The sequence below is a fragment of the Cervus elaphus genome, chromosome 3 (assembly GCF_910594005.1).
Source record: "Cervus elaphus chromosome 3, mCerEla1.1, whole genome shotgun sequence".
Taxonomy (NCBI): Eukaryota; Metazoa; Chordata; class Mammalia; order Artiodactyla; family Cervidae; genus Cervus; species Cervus elaphus.
In genome coordinates this window covers 9,638,729-9,657,087 of record NC_057817.1, presented here as the reverse complement: position 1 = coordinate 9,657,087, position 18,359 = coordinate 9,638,729, and the positions used below count along the sequence as shown (strand labels likewise).

At 33.9% G+C, this 18,359-nt stretch overlaps 1 protein-coding gene across 1 annotated transcript; it reads left to right on the top strand.

Moving 5' to 3' along the window:
* The first annotated feature begins 2,012 nt into the window (after positions 1–2,012).
* Positions 2,013–2,986, top strand: LOC122679465 (GTP-binding nuclear protein Ran-like). The gene has a single exon (XM_043880203.1). The coding sequence runs from the start codon at positions 2,058–2,060 to the stop codon at positions 2,706–2,708; it is 651 nt and encodes a 216-aa protein (XP_043736138.1). The 5' UTR covers positions 2,013–2,057; the 3' UTR covers positions 2,709–2,986.
* The last annotated feature ends 15,373 nt before the right edge of the window (positions 2,987–18,359 follow it).

Below are 18,359 nucleotides of genomic sequence, written 5' to 3'. Positions count from 1 at the left end.
ATAACAGAAATTATATTCTTCATCACTCCTTAGAATATTACAGGTGTCCTTAACTATCTAACTCCAGAGCTCTACCTCTTTGAATTCATTCTGTTATTCTCCTCTCTCTTCAGTCCACCTTCTGCCAGCTTGTCAACTGTTCCCTAGGGACCTAACATAAACTCTTTCTATTATCCAAGTTTATGCCATTTGTGCTTTTCTTTATCTGGAACATCCTTGACTACTCTTACTTGAATTTGAAAGTGAAAGTTGCTCAGTTGTGTCCAACTCTTTGTGATCCCATGGACTGTATACTGGAGTGGGTAGCCTTTCCCTTCTCCAGGGAATCTTCCCAATCCAGGGATCTAACCCAGGTCTCCTGCATTGCAGGTGGATTCTTTACCAGCTGAGCCACAAGGGAGGCCCAAGAATACTGGAGTGGGTAGCCTATCCCTTCTTCAGCAGATCTTCCTGACCCAGGAATTGAACCGGGGTCTCCTGATTTCAGGCAGATTCTTCACCAACTGAGCTATAACTCTAACACTAATCACATTTAAAGAAAATCTACTACATACTAGGCCATTAGACTATATATTAATATATCAAATACTTGCAACAATCTTTCTAGTAGTTATAATTCCATGAAATGTATGAGGAAATTGAAGCTCAGAGAGTTGATGTCATGTATCTCAAGTTCATACTGAGCTGCCAGATTTGACTCTAGCCCAAAGGTAATCCCTTTTCTGGACCATGTATGTTTTAGAAAACGATTCTCCTGGAAATGGTCTCTTACATATCCAAGTTCTCTCAAATTATGGCACTCTCACCTATATTAAGTGATCACTCTAAATTCTCTATAGTATTGTACTTCTTTTATAAGTCTATTACATTGTATTGTAATCATATTTTCCTAAATAATATCTTATTAATCTTTGTATGTTTGGTCCATAGTAAGTTCTCAATACTCACCTAATGATTAAATGAATTAATGGAATTCACAATATCCACCCTCCAACTTAGATTCTATTTTTTGATCTATGATAATTTTTTCTAGCATTTACACATACTTTTGGATACTAGCAAGAAAAGAGGATTTAAACTTCCCACTACCTTGCTTCATTTAAATCTTCTACATGAAATGTATCTCTTCTTTATATTAATTTAAATTTTCTAAATATTTTGCTTTTCTATAATCAGTGAATGCTTAGTTATTTACTCTTTTTACTCAAAGCAATACTGTAATGTAGGATTTTTATTGGTGACAACACATGCAGGATCTTTGTGTTTTTATGTCACTAGTATGTATTCAGACCTACCACCATGAAAATGCTTGGTATATATATGGAGTTGGAATCATAAAAGGCCCTGAATAGCCAGATCAGTCTTGAGAAAGAGGAAGAAAGCTGAAGGCATCACAGTCCTTGACTTCACATGATGTTACAAAGCTACAGTGATCAAAACCATATAATATCGTCATAGAAACAGACACACAGATTTCACACAATGAAACAACAGAAAACCCAGAAATAAATTCACACATATATGCTCAATTGATTTCTGAGGAAGGATCTAAGCATATTTAATTGCAGAAGGACAGTGTCTTCAGTAAATAATGCTGGGAAAACTGAACAGCCACATGCAAAAGAATGAAACTGAAACACTATCTTACTCAAAACACAAAATTAACTTAAAATGAATTAAGACAAATATATTTGAGAGACCATAAAACACTTAGAAGAAAACATAGGCAACAAGCTTTTTGACATTGCTCTTAATGAAAAAAAATTTTTTTAATTTGACACCAAAAGCAAAGGCAACATAAGCAAAAATAAACAAGTGGTACTACCTTAGACTGAAGAGCTTCTGTGTAGCAAAGGAAAGCATCACCAACATAAAAAGGCAACCTACTGAATGATAGAAAATATTTGGATAACAATATATCTGATAAAGGATTAATATTCAAACTATATAAGAACTCATACAACTCAGTAGCAAAAATAACTCAAATAATCCGCCTTAAAAATGGGCAGACCCCTCAGTCAGACGGGCGCGGAGACGCTTCTGGAAGTAACATCGCGATGGCTGCCCAAGGAGAACCCCAAGTTCAGTTCAAACTTGTTTTGGTTGGTGATGGTGGTACTGGAAAAACTACATTCGTGAAGCGTCATCTGACTGGTGAATTTGAGAAGAAGTATGTAGCTACCTTGGGTGTTGAGGTCCATCCTCTTGTGTTCCATACCAACAGAGGACCTATTAAGTTCAATGTATGGGATACAGCTGGTCAGGAGAAAGTTGGTGGACTGAGAGATGGCTATTATATACAAGCTCAGTGTGCCATTATAATGTTTGACGTAACATCAAGAGTTACTTACAAGAATGTGCCTAACTGGCATAGAGATCTGGTACGAGTGTGTGAGAACATCCCAATTGTGTTGTGTGGCAACAAAGTGGATATTAAGGACAGAAAGGTTAAGGCAAAGTCAATTGTCTTCCACCGAAAGAAGAATCTTCAGTACTATGACATTTCTGCCAAAAGTAACTACAACTTTGAAAAGCCCTTCCTCTGGCTTGCTAGAAAATTGATTGGAGACCCTAACTTGGAGTTTGTCGCCATGCCTGCTCTTGCCCCGCCAGAGGTGGTCATGGACCCAGCCTTGGCAGCACAGTACGAGCACGACTTAGAGGTTGCTCAGACAACTGCTCTCCCGCATGAAGATGATGACCTGTGAGAAAGTGAAGCTGGGGCCCAGCGTCAGAAGTCTAGTTTTATAGGCAACTGTCCTGTGATGTCAGTGGTGCAGCGTGTTTGCCACTTTATTATATAGCTAAGCAGAACATGTGCTTAATCTTTGGATGCTGAAGGAGATGGATGGGCTTTGGAGTGAATGTGGCAGTTTAAAAAAAAAAAATACCTTCATTTTTTGGACCTGCATATTTAGGTGTTTTGGAACACAGTTGTTTCCTCCTTGAGTTTCAAATATAAGACTGCTATAGTCACATGACAATATTGAGAGGTGGAATCTTGTTTGTTACTGTCATTCCCATTCCTTTTCATTTAGAATCAGAATAAAGTTGTATTTCAAATATCTAAAAAAAAAAAAAAAAAAGGGCAGAGGTTGAACAGAAATTGTTCCAAAGACATACAGCTGGCCAATGGGTACATGAAAAAATGTTCAATATCACTAGTCATGAAGGAAATGCAAATCAAAACCACAATAAGATATTACTTCACACCTGTTAGAATGGCCCTTCTCAAAATTAGAAGTAACAAGCGTGAGTGAGGATATGGAGAAACAGGAACCCTTCTGCACTGTTGGTGGGAATGTAGATTGGTACAACCACTATAGAAAACAGCATGGAGGTTACTAAAAAAATTAAAAATAGAAATATCATATAACTCAGCAATTCCACCTTTAAAAATAACTCAAAGATATAGACACCCACATGACCACTGTAACATCATTGATAATAACCAAGATAAAACCTGTGTCCGTTGATGGATAAGTGACTAAAGATGTGGTTTATACAGACAATGGAATATTATTCAGCCTAAAAAAGAATGAAACATTGCCATCTGTGTCAACATGGATGGGCTTCAAGGGGGACTGAAATAAATCAGAGAGAGAAAGATAAATACCATATTACCACACTTATATTTGGAATCTAAAAAAGGAAACAGAAATTTAGCTCACAGATACAAAGAATTAATTGGTGGCTATCAGAGGTAAGGGGATGTTGGTGGGGTAAGTGAAATGAGTGAAGTAAGGTGTCAAAAGATACAAACTTCTAGTTATAAATGTTACGGGATGTAATATGTAACATGAGGATTATAGTTAATAATATTCTATTTTATATTTGAAAGTTTCTAAGAGAGTAGACTGTAAGAGCTTTCATCACATGAAAAAATATTTATAACAATGAATGGTGATGGATGTTAAGTAGACTTAGTGTGGTCATTTCACAATATACACAAATATTGAATAAATATGCTGTATATAACGAAACCAACATAGAGTTACATATCAATTGTATCTCAAATAAAAAAATAAAAAAAATTTTAAGTGATCAAATGTAAGAATTAGAGAAATATGTGGGGGAAATTTGCCTGCATCTACTTCAATATAAGCAACATTTTCTCTCCCATAAACATTCGAGGAAGGGAAACTTTCCTCTAAGTTGGTGGGGGAGTGGGATGATAGCTATATTAAAGATTGTGCAAGGACAAAATGTGTCAATTATCACATAGTGTCTTGAAGCTTTCTGCCAGCTTCAGAATTTAAATCTTTTCACATTTACATATTACATTTCTCCTCTAGGTCGTTCCCTTAGGAAATTCCTCCAAAAATATCAATTCTGGGAGGTAATATGTTATGGAAAATGCAGTCTTTTTCATTTGAACTACATAATATCTGTGCACTTACCAGTCCCAGTTGTGGAATTACATTTTTTAGATTTTTGCTAGAGTTAGCTTAATTATCAGACCAATCTGAATTCATTTACAAGATGCTCTAAAGAAAAGTCAGAGAGTACTGTTCTAAAGCTTTATTGGAGCATTTTCTTCCCTGGTTTGTATTTTATTGTTTTTTTTTTTTATTAATCATGGAGATGATCTATAGCATAAGTGATACTTTTGATACAAATTCAGGCTATAAGAGGTGAATTTAATTTTAATTCACATTATCTATAGTTATTCATGCATTTATTCACTCAGCACAAATTTACTGAGTACTTACAACGTGCCAGAAATAATGGTATCAGCACGCAATGGTGAATGGAATTTTAAGAAAACTGTGACAAAATCAATTGGTATGTGATATACTTACTCACTTACTTGAACTATGATTCCTAGAAAAAGAGTAGCTTATCTCTGGTATGTAGTAAAAGTTATCCATATGAACTTTAATATTCATTTCAGAAAATACTCATCAGTTTTTAATTTTCTGGAAGTTGGTACAGTTATGTCTCATTCAGCACCTCATAAACTGTCAAAAGTATAATTATAGCATTTTAGAGGGGTCGCTAATCTTAGAGACAATTCAGTCAGAAAACTCAAAATGGAATTTCAAAATTTAATGATTTGCCTATTTATTCAGATGTTAAAGGTGGAGACAACATAAGGCCCAGATATAACGGATCTTAATTCATCCTATTCTTATGACACCATAATGTAGGTATTTTCCACCATAGGAACTCAGTTTTTTTCACTTAACATCATTCAGATGTTAAAACACAGCACAGAACTAATTTCTACGTCACAGACTGCTGTTCCCTGAAATCTACTTGCACTTCTTCCTAGGCACGTAAATTGACTACATGCCTCATCCTTCCTTACAGTTAGGTGTGAACATGTCTCTGAATTCTAGCAATGGGCTAAAAGGGAAATATTCTGTGCCATTTCAGGAACTAGGATTTAGAAGATGGGTGGCTAGGTTTACACACTTTCTTTCTCCAGTGGCTGGTTGCAAATGATAATGAGAGAGTGCAGTATAGAAGGAACAGATGCAAGAACTCTGGGTCTCCTAATTAGTGCTTAAAGAACTGCCTGGAATTCAGGACTCACCCCTCTTGAACTGCTAAATGAGTACAAAATACACTTCTTTTCTTTTTTTTTTAGTTCTACCAGTTTATTGCTACCAACCCATCTCCCTCCACCTTCATGCATGCTTGCTCAGTCATGTAATCCCATGGACTGCAGCCTGCCAGGCCCCTCTGTCTATGGACTTTTCCAGGCAAGAATACTGGAGTGGGTTGCCGTTTCCTCCGAGAAATAAATTTCTTTTGAGCCTTTGTCACTAAAATTTTGTTGATCAATTGATTTATTTCTGCAGTTGTTTTGTCACGCGTCATTTAGGATTCTTACCGACTTCTTGGAATCTGAATATTTAAGAATCTGAATATTAAGCATTGTATAGAATAAAAATTCTATATAATGAAAATTCATGCAGCTGTGTTTGCACGGAGAGTCCAGGTGAAAAAGGGAAACTGATTTTGATATAAAATGAACATACAAGTGTTATTTTAAGTATAGAAATAGCTCTATTTAGACATAGTAACTATTTTATGACTGATTTGAGAGAAAGGAAGTTTTAAAGGCATATAAGAAGTGTCAGTATAAATCTATTAAGTTATTTTTTAAATTTGTCCCTTGTCAACTGTTATGAAACTGTCAGTGAGTGTCTGCCAAGAAATAAAGAGGAGCTTTAATTACTTTCTCAACGAATAAAGGATGCAATAAGATTATGTTTCTCATTTTATAATCACATGTACTAAAAAAACAATGGTTTTATTCTCCAGTGGTTTTACTTCAAAAATATTTTAGTCTATTTTTCTCCATAAACTGTACTCATTCCTTATACGCTACATTTTTCTGCCATGGTAGAGATAAGTAAGTACTTATATCAGAAAGATTTAAAGAATTATTTACCATTATTTTAATGAGCAATTAAAGTGTAAAAAATATATATGTACACTTATGTGTTACATTGGCTCAGACAGTAAAGAATCTGCCTGCAATGCAGAAGACCTGGGTTCAGCCCCTGAATTGTGAAGATGCCCTGGAGAAGAGAAGGAGTATCCACTCCAGTATTCTTGCCTGGAGAATTCCATGGACAGAGGAGCCTGGTGGACTGTAGTCCAAGGGGTTGCAAAGAGTTGGACATGACTGAGCAACTAACACAAATACTGTAGTAATATACCTTACAAAATAAAACACATGCATGTATATGTGTTTGTGTGTATATATATACACACACATACACATGCTACAAGGGAATTTCTCTGGGCAGAATATTTCACAGTAGTCATTTGTAATCACACACAGACATCGTGTTGTTTCTACTTCAAATTTCAAAAATTCAATGAAATAGTAATAAAACAATTAAATGTAACACAGTTACTAATTTTATCATTTTCTTTAAAAGATATTCTCAAAAATCTGGAAAGATTAAAATAGAAAATTCAAATGGGCGATATCATCTTGAAATAAACACGTATCTATAAAGTAATATCCGGTTATTGTTATTTCAGTTTGTAATAAAAATATCAAGGTTTTCCAGAGCTGTCTTTTTCTCCACTGTACTTAAGAGCAAGAATGAGATGAGTAATAAATTCTAGTTCATTAAGCACATTTATTGTTGTCAGTACTCACTGCACTTTTGTTTGGTTATTTTTGTATATTTTAATAATGTTAATAAATTTAATAATTAATAAGCACCAGAAAACTCACCAAGGAAAATCTTGATAGCTATTTATTTTAAATATAGCAGTCCTGCTGGTCCCATGGTTAAGACTCCATGCTCCCAAAGCAGTGGGCACAAGTTTGATCCCTGATTGGGGAACTAAGATATTTCAAGCCACACGGCACAGACAACCATTAATCAATCTATCATGTACAAGTTTTTGAGTGGACATACATTCTCCTTTCTCCCAGATGAATACCCTAGGATTACTGGTAAACACACATGTTTTCAGTGTGTGTTTACCTTTATATAAATGAGCTGGCAAAGTATATACTAATGTGGAAACCATACAAGTAATATTTGAGCATTCCAGTTCTACATTCTCACAGGTACTTGTTACCAATTTCTTTCATTTAAGCGATAGTAGTGTAGTTATAATAGCATTACACAGTTAAATTTGTACTTCCCAAATAAGTAATGGTGTTGAGTATCTTTTAATGCACTGATTGGACATTCATATAACTTCTTTTGTCTATTTTATTTAAACAAAATATTACTAAAATTTTTTAAAATTCCGTTTCCTCAGAAATAGACCAACAAACATAGAACACAAACATGGTTATGATGAAAGAGAGGAGGGATAAATAAGGAGTTTGGGATTAACATATACATACTACTATATATAGAATAGATAACTAACAAGGACTTACTGTATAACACAGGTGATTCTACTCAATATTTTATAATACATATAAGGGTAAACAATCCGAAAAAGAATATATGCATGTATAACTTAATCACTTTAATGTACACCTGAATCTAACACAACATTGTAAATGAACTATACTTCAAGTAAACAAAGAAATATTAAAAATAAAATATCAAAATATTCAGTTTTCTAGTCAAACTTGTCACATTTCAAGTGTGACATGCTAAAATGCAAACTATAAACTGGGAGAAAAGATTTGAAAACAAAAATCTGATAAAATATTTATTCAACATAAATTTGGAAGTCCTAGTTATGGCAGTCAGGGAATAAAAAGAAATAAAAGGAATCTAGATTGGAAAAGAAGTAAAACTCTCGCTGTTCACAGATGGAATGATACTATACATAGAAAACCCTAAAAATATCATCAGAAAACCATGAGAGCTAATCAGTGAATTTAGCAAAGTGGCAGGATACAAAATCAGTACCTAGAATTCCTACACACTAACAATTTCAGAAAGAAATTAAGGAATCAATCCATTTATCACTGAAACAGAAAGAATAAAATACCTGGGAATAAATCTACCTAAGGAGACAAAAGAGCTGTATGCAGAAAACTGTGACACTGATGAAAGAAATTAAAGACAACATAAACAGATGGAGAAATATTCCATGTTCCTAGGTCGGAAGAATCAGTATTATGAAAATGACTATACTAACAAATGTAATCTATAGATTCAATGCAATGCCTATCAAATTACCAATGGCATTTTTTCACAGAACTAGAGCAAAAAACCTCCCAATTCATATGGAAACACAAAGAATCTGAATGGCCAAAGCAATCTTGAGAGAGAAGACTGGAGCTGGAGAAATCATCCTTCCTGACTTCAGACTATACTACAAAGCTATAGTCATCAAGACAGTAATGGTAATGGCACAAAAATAGAAACATAGACCAATGGAACAGGATGGAAAGTCCAGAGATAAACCCATGCATCTATGGGTGCCTTACTATTGACAGAGCAGGCAAGAATACACAATGGGGCAAAGACATTCTCTTCAATAAATGCTGCTGGGAAAACTGGACAGCTATGTGTAAAAAAATGAAATTAGAACACTCCTAACACGATACACAAAGATAAACTCAAAATGGATCAAAGATCTAAATGTAAGATCAGAAACTGTAAAACTCTTAGAGGAAAACATAAGCAAAACACTCTCCGACATAAGTCACAGCAGGATCCTCTATGACCCACCTCCTAGAGTAATGGGAATAAAAATAAGAATAAACAAGTGGGACCTGATTAAAGCTAAAAGCTTTTACACAGCAAAGGAAACTATAAACAAGGTGAAAAGATAAACCTCAGAAATGGAGAAAATAATAGCAAATGTAACAACTGACAAAGGATTAATTTAAAAAATATACAAGCAGTTCATACAACTCAACACCAGAAAAACAAACAACGAATTCAAAAAGTGGAGAAAATACCTGAACAGACATTTCTCCAAAGAAGACATATAGATGGCTAACAAACGCATGAAAAGATGCATGACATAGCTCATTATTAGAGAAATGAAAATCAAAATTACAATGAGATAGCACCTCTAGTCAGAATGGCCATCATCAAAACAATCTATAGACACTAAACGCTGGAGAGAGTGTGGAGAAGAGGGAAAGCCCTTGTGCTGTTGGTGGGAATGTACATTGATACAGCTGCTATGGAGATTTTCCAATAGTCATGTATGTGAGAGCTGGACTATAAAGAAAGTTGAGTGCAGAAGAATTGATGCTTTTGAACTATGGTATTGGAGAAGACTCTTGAGAGTCCTTGGACTGCAAGGAGATGCAACCAATCCATCCTAAAGATCAGTACTGGGTGTTCATTGGAAGGACTGATGCTGAAGCTGAAACTCCAATACTTTGGCCACCTCATGCAAAGAGCTCACTCATTTGAAAAGACCCCGATGCTGGGAAAGATTGAGGGCAGGAGGAGAAGGGGATGACAGAGGATGAGATGGTTGGATAGCATCACTGACTCAATGGACATGAGTTTGGGTGCACTCCGGGAGCTGGTGATGGACAGGGAGGCCTGGCGTGCTTTGGTTCACGGGGTTGCAAGGAGTCAGACACGACTGAGTGACTGAATTGAACGGAAGTGAACTGATGGAGACCAACACGGAGATTCCTTAAAAAGCTAGGAATAAAACCACCATATGACCCAACAATCCCACTACTAGGCATATACCCTGAGGTAACCAAATTGAAAAAGACACATGTGCTCCAGTGTTCACTACAGCTCTATTTACAATAGCTAGTACATGGAAGCAACCTAGATGTCCATCAATAGATGAATGGACAAAGAAACTGTGGTATGTATACACAATGGATTATTACTCAGCCATAAAAAGGAATGCATTTGAGTCAGTTCTAATGAGGTGGATGAACCTAGAGCCTATTATACAGAGTGAAGTAAGTCATAAAGAGAAAAGCAAATGTCATATACTAACATGTAAGTCTCATATATGGAATATAGAAAGATGGTATTGATGAACCTACCTGCAGAACAGGAATGGAAACACAGACATTGTGAACATACTTACAGACATGGCTGCAGGGGGAGGAAGGAGAGGTATGGACAGTGTAACATGGGAACATACATCACCATATGGAAAATAGACAGCCAAAGGGAAATTGCTGTATGCCTCAGGGAAATCAAACTGGGGCTCCGTAACAACATGGATGGGTGTGACGGGGAGGGAGGTGGGAGAGATGTGGGTAAACCTACGGCTGATTCATGTCGATGTTTGGTAGAAACCAACACCATACTGTAAATCAATTATCCTTCAATTAAAAATAAACAAATTTTAAAAAATCTGATAAAATATTTTAATATAGAACTCATAAAATCATAACTCAATAAAAAGTGAACCAACTTAAACAACAGGAAAAGTTTTGAACAGACACTTCATACGGAAGTTTTATTCATATCAATTTCTTCATTTTCTAAGTAACTTAATTTCACCTTGATACATTTTGGACTTGACCCTTTCAAATTAATTTTTCTAGGAACAAAGATAGACACTTTTAATAAAAAGAGCAGGTCTGCTCTTATGTCAGAATTTTTAATATTTAGTTCTATTATTCAGTTTTATTTCTAGATCTTCTGTTTCTGTTTGTAAGTATGTTGGATCTCCTGTGCCTAACTCCTGTATCTTTTTTTTTCATAATTTAATCTTTTCTCTATTAGTGTGCATTCAGTCATATTTTCTCTCCTGTGAATACTTTTTCATCTCAATATTTATTTTTGAGTTGATTTTCTGTTTTTCTTCAATTAATTTCATGAATATTTTGTTTTCCATTTTGCTTTGAATTTCTGATTTATCGTGGTAAACCTTATCTGTGACAATTATTTAATTAGGTTTAATTCATACTGATGTTATGTACCAGTTTTTATTTGCTTTGTGGTTTGGGGTATTTCTCCAACTGAAAAAAATTGGATTTTTACTTTATTTTTTCTTTTCACATTGGCTATTTATGAATAATTGGTTCCTTTTACTGTTCTTGATAAGCCTTGTAATATTTTTCTGGACCACTAATAATGAATTATTCTATGGAAGGAGGATAAAAGAGTTTGTGTGATTTCATCTATTAGTTTGAGATTACCTCCAGAGTAAAGGACATTTAACAAATGGTGTGTTGGGAGAGGCTGATTTTTGATTTTATATTACCCAGTGAGCTCATTTGCCTTCAGAATATTAGCTATTTGTCAGTGATGTGGGAAGGCCATGACAGCTCCAAACAGCTGAGGGAAAAAGAGCAAATGAACCTTGAGGTTGAAGACTCAGAGTCATCAGAGAACCAGTGGCAACTCACTTTTTACAAACTAGAATCAGAAAAGACTTTGCACTTATCCTTTCTCCCAATAAGACAACTTTAGGAGGCAATCTTATTTAGCTTTAATCAGTCCAGTAAGTTAAGAAAGGGATGGGTGGGGAAGAACTGCATAAATTTGGTTATTTTAATCTATTTTTGTCACATTCTTAAATACACAGGACTTCCCATTTTACTCCAGACAAATCCCCGTGAGTACCCTAGGTCATTGCCAATGTCAGGTAGGCACCATTTGCCCAAAGTCATTGGCAAGGAGAAGCAACAACATAACCCCATTTGTTCTTTTTTTTTTTTTCAGCTTTATGTTTTTGCAGCATTGCAATGCCCCAAGTCCAAAATTCTACTCCCTGCTTTGTCCTCCAAACCTTGATAAGACACACTACTTCAAAACAGAACACTAGAAGCTTTCTGTGTTTTTGTTTGTTTGTTTGTTTTGTTTTCCATTAATAAGTGTTTTCTATTTATCACCCGACATTGACCTCATGGGAGGAAATCAGCCGAAGTATTATATGAGCACTAAAACAAAACTCTTACAAGATGAAAACACTGAATCCCTGTAACATGTGTGAAGAGCTCCTGCAACTAGCATAATTCTGAAACTTCTATGAGAACAGTTTATTTGGATTTCTTTTAATAAGAGAAAGTCTTAATGGAGGTAAGCCTTATAAATTCTGAAATTTTCATCTTTCAGATAATTTTAGATGGAAAAGATGCTTATTTGGCTAACATATTTGCCTTAGTAGGTAATCTTGGCAATTAAGTTTTAAATTATATTTGCCTTTATTAGAGTAAATTATTAACTCAAGTTTTAAAAGTATAGGTAGAGGTAAGAAAAAATGTTTTTTGGAGACTTAGAAGTTAATAAATTTTGTTTTACTGAGGCATAGAATGAATTGCAAAACAATTGGTATTACTTTTTATATAAATATTTATTTAACAAAAGATTTTAAATTTGGATCAAAGATTCAAATAGGAGTATTTCAGGCATAAATATATAATAGACAATCTCAGATTTGTTCATAGTTTCTTATGAGATTTTTCATCCTTGGTTTCTTTTGGATGCTATTTAAAGGACCAAAATCCTTTGTTTTGAGAATTAAATACTTAAAGATATAAATATAACAAAGGATGGCAGTAATTCAGTCTATGTGCACACATGTCATTTTCCTGCTAAATCCATGAATAGTGAATGAGAAAATACCAGCATGGCAAACTAGGCAATAGGAATCTGGCCATGAGCCATATAACACACTAGAGTATTTACCTAACCATCTAGAATCTCATTATATGTAGCAAAGATAAAACCATCTCTAAACCTCCCAGGTAGAATTCTTGAATAGACTATTTCATTGAGCAAATAGTTGGCATTATCTTAGAAGGCTCCTCAAGTCAGCTTAAGTGAAATTTTGTACGAGTAAATCGGGAGGGGTTGAAGCTTTTCAATAAAATGGAGATTTTGTTTTTTAAATAGCTTTCTATTCTGAAATAGAGAATAAGTTAAAAGACTGGAGCAAGTATAAAGTTTTATAGACCATAGTGCAATGTCGGCTACCTTTCAGAGAACTATACATCTCTATTTTATAATCCATTCTCTAAGGGCCTTGGGATTTCAGATAAATTTAAATAAATCATCCTTGAGTTTTCAGACAGAATTAGAGAACCTCTGATTTATGGCCCACTCAGACTTGTACCTGTAATAGTGTAATGACAAAGTAGGAGACAATCTGAGATAAATGTCAGCTAAGATTACACTTAAAACTCATGCTCAATTGGGTCTTGTCCATGTGGTATGCTCTTTGTAGCTTTGCTTTATCAGTGTATCAAAAGACACTTACACTTTATAGAATCTTTCAAAATTTATTACTTTCACAAAGGAAAAAAATACATATAAATTGAAAAAAATTCTGTGTACCGATTTGAAGCCCACATTAAGGTTTAAAAGGTAAAATCAAAATATTATTCTATCTTGTGCTCTGTCAACCTTGTTTTAAAAATTTCTATTTTTGGCTATAAAATTAGAAACCAGCACTTCTTCAGAGATTAAAATTTTGTTGGCATGGTCTTCATATTGAAATACTCTGAAGGTGACTGGCTAGAGTTTTTTTCCACCATTGCTTTTTGTATTCAGTATATGCAATTTTCAATTGGGAATATAACTGAGAGATGATGGAGTAATTAACTTTCCTCAGTTTGCAATAGTAAACAAGGTATTTTGCTATACTTCACATTTCTATAGAGTAATAAGAGGTACATAGTTGTCTGAGGGCGCAATATCAGACTGGGCACAGTATCAGATAACACATGAATGAAGTAAGGCAATGACTTTTAAAAATTTAAATACTGCTAGTTTCAAAAATAAATCCATTAATCAAAATATATTTAAAAACATGACTAAATGAATATAATTTATAAAAGTTTAATATACATTCACTATAGAAATTCTGTGAAATAGAGAAAGATACAAGGAATAAAAGCAATATTATATCTAATCTCACTTTCTAGCTCCCCAAACCCTTAGCATATATAATATTACTTTGGTATATTAATTTCCAGCATTTTATATTTTCATGTATGTATTTACATTTGAAATTGGAATTACTTATGATAATGGAAGTACTGTGTCTTGCTTTTGGTTATTTTAGAAGATTTAAAAAATATTTTCCCTTATCATCCAATATTCTTCCACAGAATTTTAAGATTAACATAGTAGTTTGTGACATACATATTATGTATGTAGCATTATTTAACTGTTTATTAAAATAAACATGACTCTTTTGCACTAGATACAATGCAGTGAGCTATACATGAATATCAGTTGATGATGATATGACTTTTACTTGAGAGTTAAAAATCTGGATAAATAAGAGAAAAAATGAAGAAGAAAGACATGATATGAAAACAAGAGTTAGAAATTAATGATGTCTACAAAGAGATACATTTAAGTCCCAAATTAAAGAAATTAATGTACCCCTGTTGCATTATTTTACTAAATTGAGTTAAAATTGAGTTTTTAAATATCCTTTTAGTGTCCCAAGCTAACTTAGTTAAGTTTAAGCCATATATGCATAGTTTAACTATTTTGATTTATGTGCACATTTTAATTCAAATGATAATTTTCCATATGGTTATGCAATTTTTATTGTGTTCCAGATGTGACATGCAAATTAAATTACTTTCACATTATGCTATCTAATTAGACATTAATAGAAAAAAACTCTATGTTATTTCTCATTTTGTAGCTCTCATTGAAAGGTAAAAATTTTAAGGAAAAAATTAATAAGCTTTTAATAAATAAGTTTCTGCTAATTAAGATTGCCTTTTCAGTTAAATAACATAAGGGGATAGAAACAATCCTTGAGTAAAGCATGCAAGTTTATACCTAAAAGCAAACTGAAATACAGCAGAATATGAGAGAAGAAATTAATCTGGTACTTATGAGAGAAGGAGGAGAGAATAAAATCTTTTCATATATTTTACTGGAAATTTCATCAGATGTTTGCTTTGATTTTTTAGATTTTGGGGGTTGTTAATACATTGGACCACAGAAAGTCAAAGACTAATCATAAGGTATTAAAAAATATATATATACATATACACACACATATATATGTAAAGCAGATGAATTAAATATACCCATAATTTCCATTAATCACTGAAGTACATTTCCTTTCAGCTTTCTTACTACTATTATTATATCCTGTACTCTTAACCTTAGACAATTCTATATACCTCCTTTTTTAAGGTAAGTACAAATGTAAGAACTAAGTTCAAAATTTAAATGTGTAGTTTTAAAGGATATATAACTCTACTTACACCAATGGTCAGATCATCTGCACATAAAATCAACAAGGAAACATCAATTTAAGTGTCACATTAGACCAGACAGACTCAATAGATATATAAACACACACACACACACACACACACACACACACACACACACACACACACACAATGTTTCCTCCCCAAACAGCAGAATACTTATATTTTCAAGCACATAGGGAACCGCTTCAGGAAGGATCACACACTAGGCCACAAAACAAATCTTAATAATTTTAAGAAGGCTGAAATGGTATCAAGGATTTTTTCTTACCTTAGGAGTGTGAAACTAAAAATAAATTACAAGAAGAAAATTGAAAATTTCTCAAATATATACAGGTTAAATAACATCCAACTGAGTTATTCATCCAACCAAGAATCAAAGCGGAAAACAAAAGAGAAATAAAAATAATTTTGAGAAAAAAGAAAATGAAAATACAATATAACAAAATTAATGGGAATGCAGCAAAAGTAGTTCTAAGAGGAAAATTTCTAGCAATACATGTTCAGCTCAGGAAACAAGAAAAATCTCAAATAAATATCTGAAGTTTACTCTTCAAGAAACTAGGAAAAGAAATGAAACCCCAAAGGAAAAGGAAAGAAAAAATAAACACCAGAACAGAAATAAATAAATAGAGACTAAAGTCAATAGAAAAAAATCAATGAAACCAAGAGTTGGGTATTTGGAAAATTAAACAAAATTGACAAACTATCAGCTAGATTCACCAATATAAAGAGAGAGGGCTAAATAAATAAAATCAGAAATAAAAGAGAAGACATTACAATAGATATCACAGACCAAGGATCATAAGAGACTACTATAAACATTTATATAACAAAATTGAGCTTTGTAAAATAAATGCATACACTCCCAGAAACCTACAACCTTTTAAACTAAAACATGAAGAAAGAAAATCTGAACAGACTGCTTACTAGCAAGAAGATTGAATTAGTAGTTAAAAAAAAAAGACTAACTCCCAACAAAACAAGTCCAGAACCAGACAGTTTCACTCATGTATTCTATCAAACATTCAAATAAGAATTAATACCAAGCAAGAATACAAAAAAAGAATTAATTCTTCTCAACTCCTCCAAAAATAGAAGGGAATACTTTCAAATGCACATTACAAGGGCAGCATTATTCTAATACAATACCAAAACCAGATGAGGATACCACAGGAAAAAAAAAATTATAGGATAGTATCTTTGTTGAATACAAACTCAAAAATCGCCAACAAAATTTTAGCAAACTAAATTCAACAATACGTTAAAAGGATCATACACTATGATCAAGTAGGGTTTATTCTAAGGATCAAAGATAGTTCAATATCTACAGATCAATTAATGTGATACATCACATTAACAAAATGAAAAATAAAAATGACATGACCATCTCAATAAATGCATAAAAAGCATCTAACAAAATTCAACATTCATTTATGATAAATACTCTCAATAAATGGGGATATGAAGCAAATGTACCTCAACATAGTACAGGTTATATATGACAAAGCCACAGCTAACATCATACTCAAGGCTAAAACCTGAAAGCTTTTCCTCTAAGATCAGGAACAAGACAAAAAAGTCCACATGTGCTGTTTTCATTGTCACAGTATGGGAAGCCCTCGTCAGAGCAATTACACAAGAAAAAGTAATAAAAGGCTTCCAAATCAGAAAGGAAAAAGTAAAATTATCCCTATTTGGAAAAAGAAGCAACAGTTAGAACCAGACATGGAACGACAGACTGGTTCAAAATTTGGAAAGGAGTATGTCAAGGCTTTATATTGTCACCCTGCTTATTTAACTTACATGCAGAGTACATCATGTAAAAATGATGAGCTAGATGAATCACAAGCTGGAATCAAGATCGTCAGGAGAAATATCAACAACCTAAGACATGCAGATGATACCACTCTAATGGCAGAAAATGAAGAGGAACTCAAAAGTCTTTTGATAACAGTGAAGGAGGAAAATGAAAAAGCTGACTTAAACCTCAGCATTCAGAAAGCTAAGATCATGGCATTCAGCCCCATCACTTCCTGGCTAACAGACAGGGAAAAATTGGAAGCAGTGGCAACTTTTATTTTCTTGGGCTCCAAAATCACTGCAGACAGTGGCTGTGGCTATGAAATTAAAAGATGCTTGCTCTTTGAAAGGAAAGCTATGGTAAACCTAGACAGCATATTAAAAAACAGAGACATCACTTTGCCAACAAAGGTCTGTATAGTCAAAGCTATGGTTTTTCCAGTAGTCATGTACAGATGTGAGAGTTGGATCATAAAGACGGCTGAGCACCAAAGAACTGATGCTTTCAAATTGTAGTGCTGGAGCAGACTCTTGAAATTCCTATGGATAGCAAGGACATCAAACCAGTCAATCCTAAAGAAAATCAACTCTGAATATTCATTGAGAGGACTGTTGCTGAAGCTAATTTGGTTAGCTAATGCAAAGAGCTGACTCATTGGAAAAGACCATGATGCTGGGAAAGATTGAAAGCAAAAGGAGAAGGGGGCAGCAGAAGATGAGATGTTTAAGTAGCATCATGGATTTAACGGACATTAATTTGAGCAAACTCTTGGAGATAGTGAAAGATGGAGAAACCTGGCGTGTCCTTGGGGTCACAAAGAATTATACATGACTTAGTGACCGAACAAGAACAACTGCATAAAAAGTCTGTCGTTCAATCTGTCATTCAATCTACCTTTGGTTAAAAGCATATAGAACCTGGGGCTACCCTGGTGGCTCAGTGGTAAGGACTCTACCTGACAATGCAGGAGACATGGGA